At 48.8% G+C, this 2,332-nt stretch overlaps 1 protein-coding gene across 1 annotated transcript in view; it reads right to left on the bottom strand.

The window, feature by feature from the left end:
* LOC107114178 (myotrophin) overlaps positions 1 to 2,332 on the bottom strand; it is a 16,386-nt gene that overhangs the window by 3,067 nt on the left and 10,987 nt on the right. Inside the window, exon 3 of the mRNA XM_015415617.1 lies at positions 1,969 to 2,052. Within this exon, the coding sequence (XP_015271103.1) occupies positions 1,969 to 2,052 (84 nt within the window). The remainder of the gene's footprint in view (positions 1 to 1,968; positions 2,053 to 2,332) is intronic.

Here is a 2,332-nt window from a genome sequence, read left to right on the forward strand (position 1 = left end):
GCAGGAACGCACAGGAACGGAGTTCCGGCTGGCTCCTGAGTTGGCCACGCCCAGCAGGAACTCATTAGCATAACAGGCCACACCCAACAGCAGAAACTCATTAGGATTGGCTACATTAGGGGTGTGTGGCCTAACATGCAAAGAAGTTCCTGCTACAAAAAAAGCCCAGGGTTTTGACAACAAAGTAAACCTAATAAGAAGCAAAAGGTGGGTGTGATTGGATGACCACACTTCTGGTAACATGTGGGGTGTGGCCTAATATGCCAATGAGCTGTGCTGTCAGGGTGTGGCCTAATATGCTAATGGGTTTCTGCTGTTGGGTGTGGCCTATTATGCTAATGAGTTCCTGCTGGGCTTTTTCTACAAAAAAAGCCCTGATCAAATTTATACCCCGCCCTCCCCGCTGAAGCTGGTTCACGGCATCTTACAGAACTTAAAATGCATAAATAACCATTAAAACAATCATAAAACCTTCTAAGAACAATCCAGATGCTGTAAAGTGCTAGTACAATTGGTCTGAGAATATTAATGAGATGGTGGTGGCAAAGTGATATCCTGCCCTATTGGTACGCTTCTAATTCTGTTTCTTCTTCTGTGGCCAGTTCAGGCTGCTGTTGATGACTCCGAAGGGCAGGGCTCACAATTAATTATTGGGGAGGGGCTCCTAGTTGAAGGCCTGGTGGAAGAGCTCCGTCTTGCAGGCCCTTCGGAACTGGATAAGGTCCCACAGGGCCCTGATCTCTTCTGGGAGCTCATTCCACCAGTATGGAGCCACCACCAAAAAGGCCCTGGCCCCAGTTATAGCCAGCCTGCCGTCTTTAGGTCTCGGGAAGGTCAGTTGATTTGGGATCCTGACCACAGTGCACCCAGTTTGGTGTAGTGGTTAAATACGCAGACTCTAATCTGGGAGAACCGGGTTTGATTCCCCACTCCTTCACTTGCACCTGGCTGGATGACCTTGGCCAAGCCATCATTCTGGGACAGCTGTTCTTGAAAAAATCTCTTCTTCTTCTTCTTCTACCTCGCAGGGTGTCTGCTGTGGGGAGGGGAGGGAAAGGAGTTTGTAAGCCGCTCTGAGACACCTTTGGGTAGTGAAGGGTGAGGTATCAATCCAATCTCCTCTTCTCTTCTCCTTCTTCTCTCTGGGAAACGTGTGAGGAAAGGCGGTCCCTCAGGTATGTCGGCCCCTGACCACTGAGGACTTAAAAGGTAAGAACCAGCACCTTGAAGCGGACTGAAGCACCTTACCAACAACCCTCTTTTGGCAGCTCCATCATCCTGGATTTATGAAGCTATTGTTTCTGGCTTCTCTAAAATGGAGCTGATCATTCAAACTGACATGCTTATTTATCACGTTGTCCCATGTCTACTGTCACCAACGCTGTGGTTGATGCAATGGATAGGGGCCGGTTTGAGTTCTGTCTTTTTTTAGAGTGTCCCTTCTTCCAACAATTCCGTTCTCCAGAACTATCACCAGCATGGAGCAGAGGTTCATCCGTGGCTATTAACCACTAGGTATAGATGGAACACTCTGTCCGGGGCGCTGATGCTCTATCTTCTTGGTGCTTGGGGGGAAACAGTGGGAGGGCTTCTGGAGTTATGACCCTGCTGGTGGATCTCCTGATGGCATCTGGGTTTTGGCCTCTATGTGACACAGGGTGTTGGACTGGGTGGGCCATTGGCCTGATCCAACAAGGCTTCTCTTATGTTCTTAATTATGTCTGGAGCGGTGATGCTCTTATCTTCTTGGTGCTTGGGGAGAAACAGTGGGAGGGCTTCCAGAGTCCTGGCCCTGCTGGTAGACCTCCTGACGGCACCTGGGCTTTGGCCACTGTGTGACACAGAGCATTGGACTGGATGGGCCACTGGCCTGATCCAACATGTCTTCTCTTATGTCCCCACTGTTTGAAATAAGTCTTAAAATGGTCATGTCAAACCCCTACTACTGAACAGCCCTCCAAGTCTCACCTTTGACAGAAGTAGCTTCACACAAGCCATGTGGTCTTCGTAGACTGCTGAAAGGAGTGGAGTGATACTGTGTTTGTCTGGAGCCTGTAAAAAAACGAAGGGCCGCACTTGATGAAACCTATTAGGATATCCACCCCAAGAGTAGCAGACTGCTTTAATAATATGCTAATAACGTCATGGTGGTGATTATGAATCAGCACAGAAGAACTTAATCCAAATAAAACTTTGGCCTGTATCTAAGCACACATTCTGAAGTTTTAAGGTCTTTGGCAGAGTGGACAGAAATTCCCACTAATTCCTCCCTCAAGCCGCTGCAGCTCAATGAACCTCCTGAAACTCTGTTCTTGGGGGGGGGGGGGGGGAG

This window comes from Gekko japonicus, unplaced genomic scaffold (assembly GCF_001447785.1).
Source record: "Gekko japonicus isolate JY-2015 unplaced genomic scaffold, Gekko_japonicus_V1.1 scaffold2761, whole genome shotgun sequence".
Taxonomy (NCBI): Eukaryota; Metazoa; Chordata; class Lepidosauria; order Squamata; family Gekkonidae; genus Gekko; species Gekko japonicus.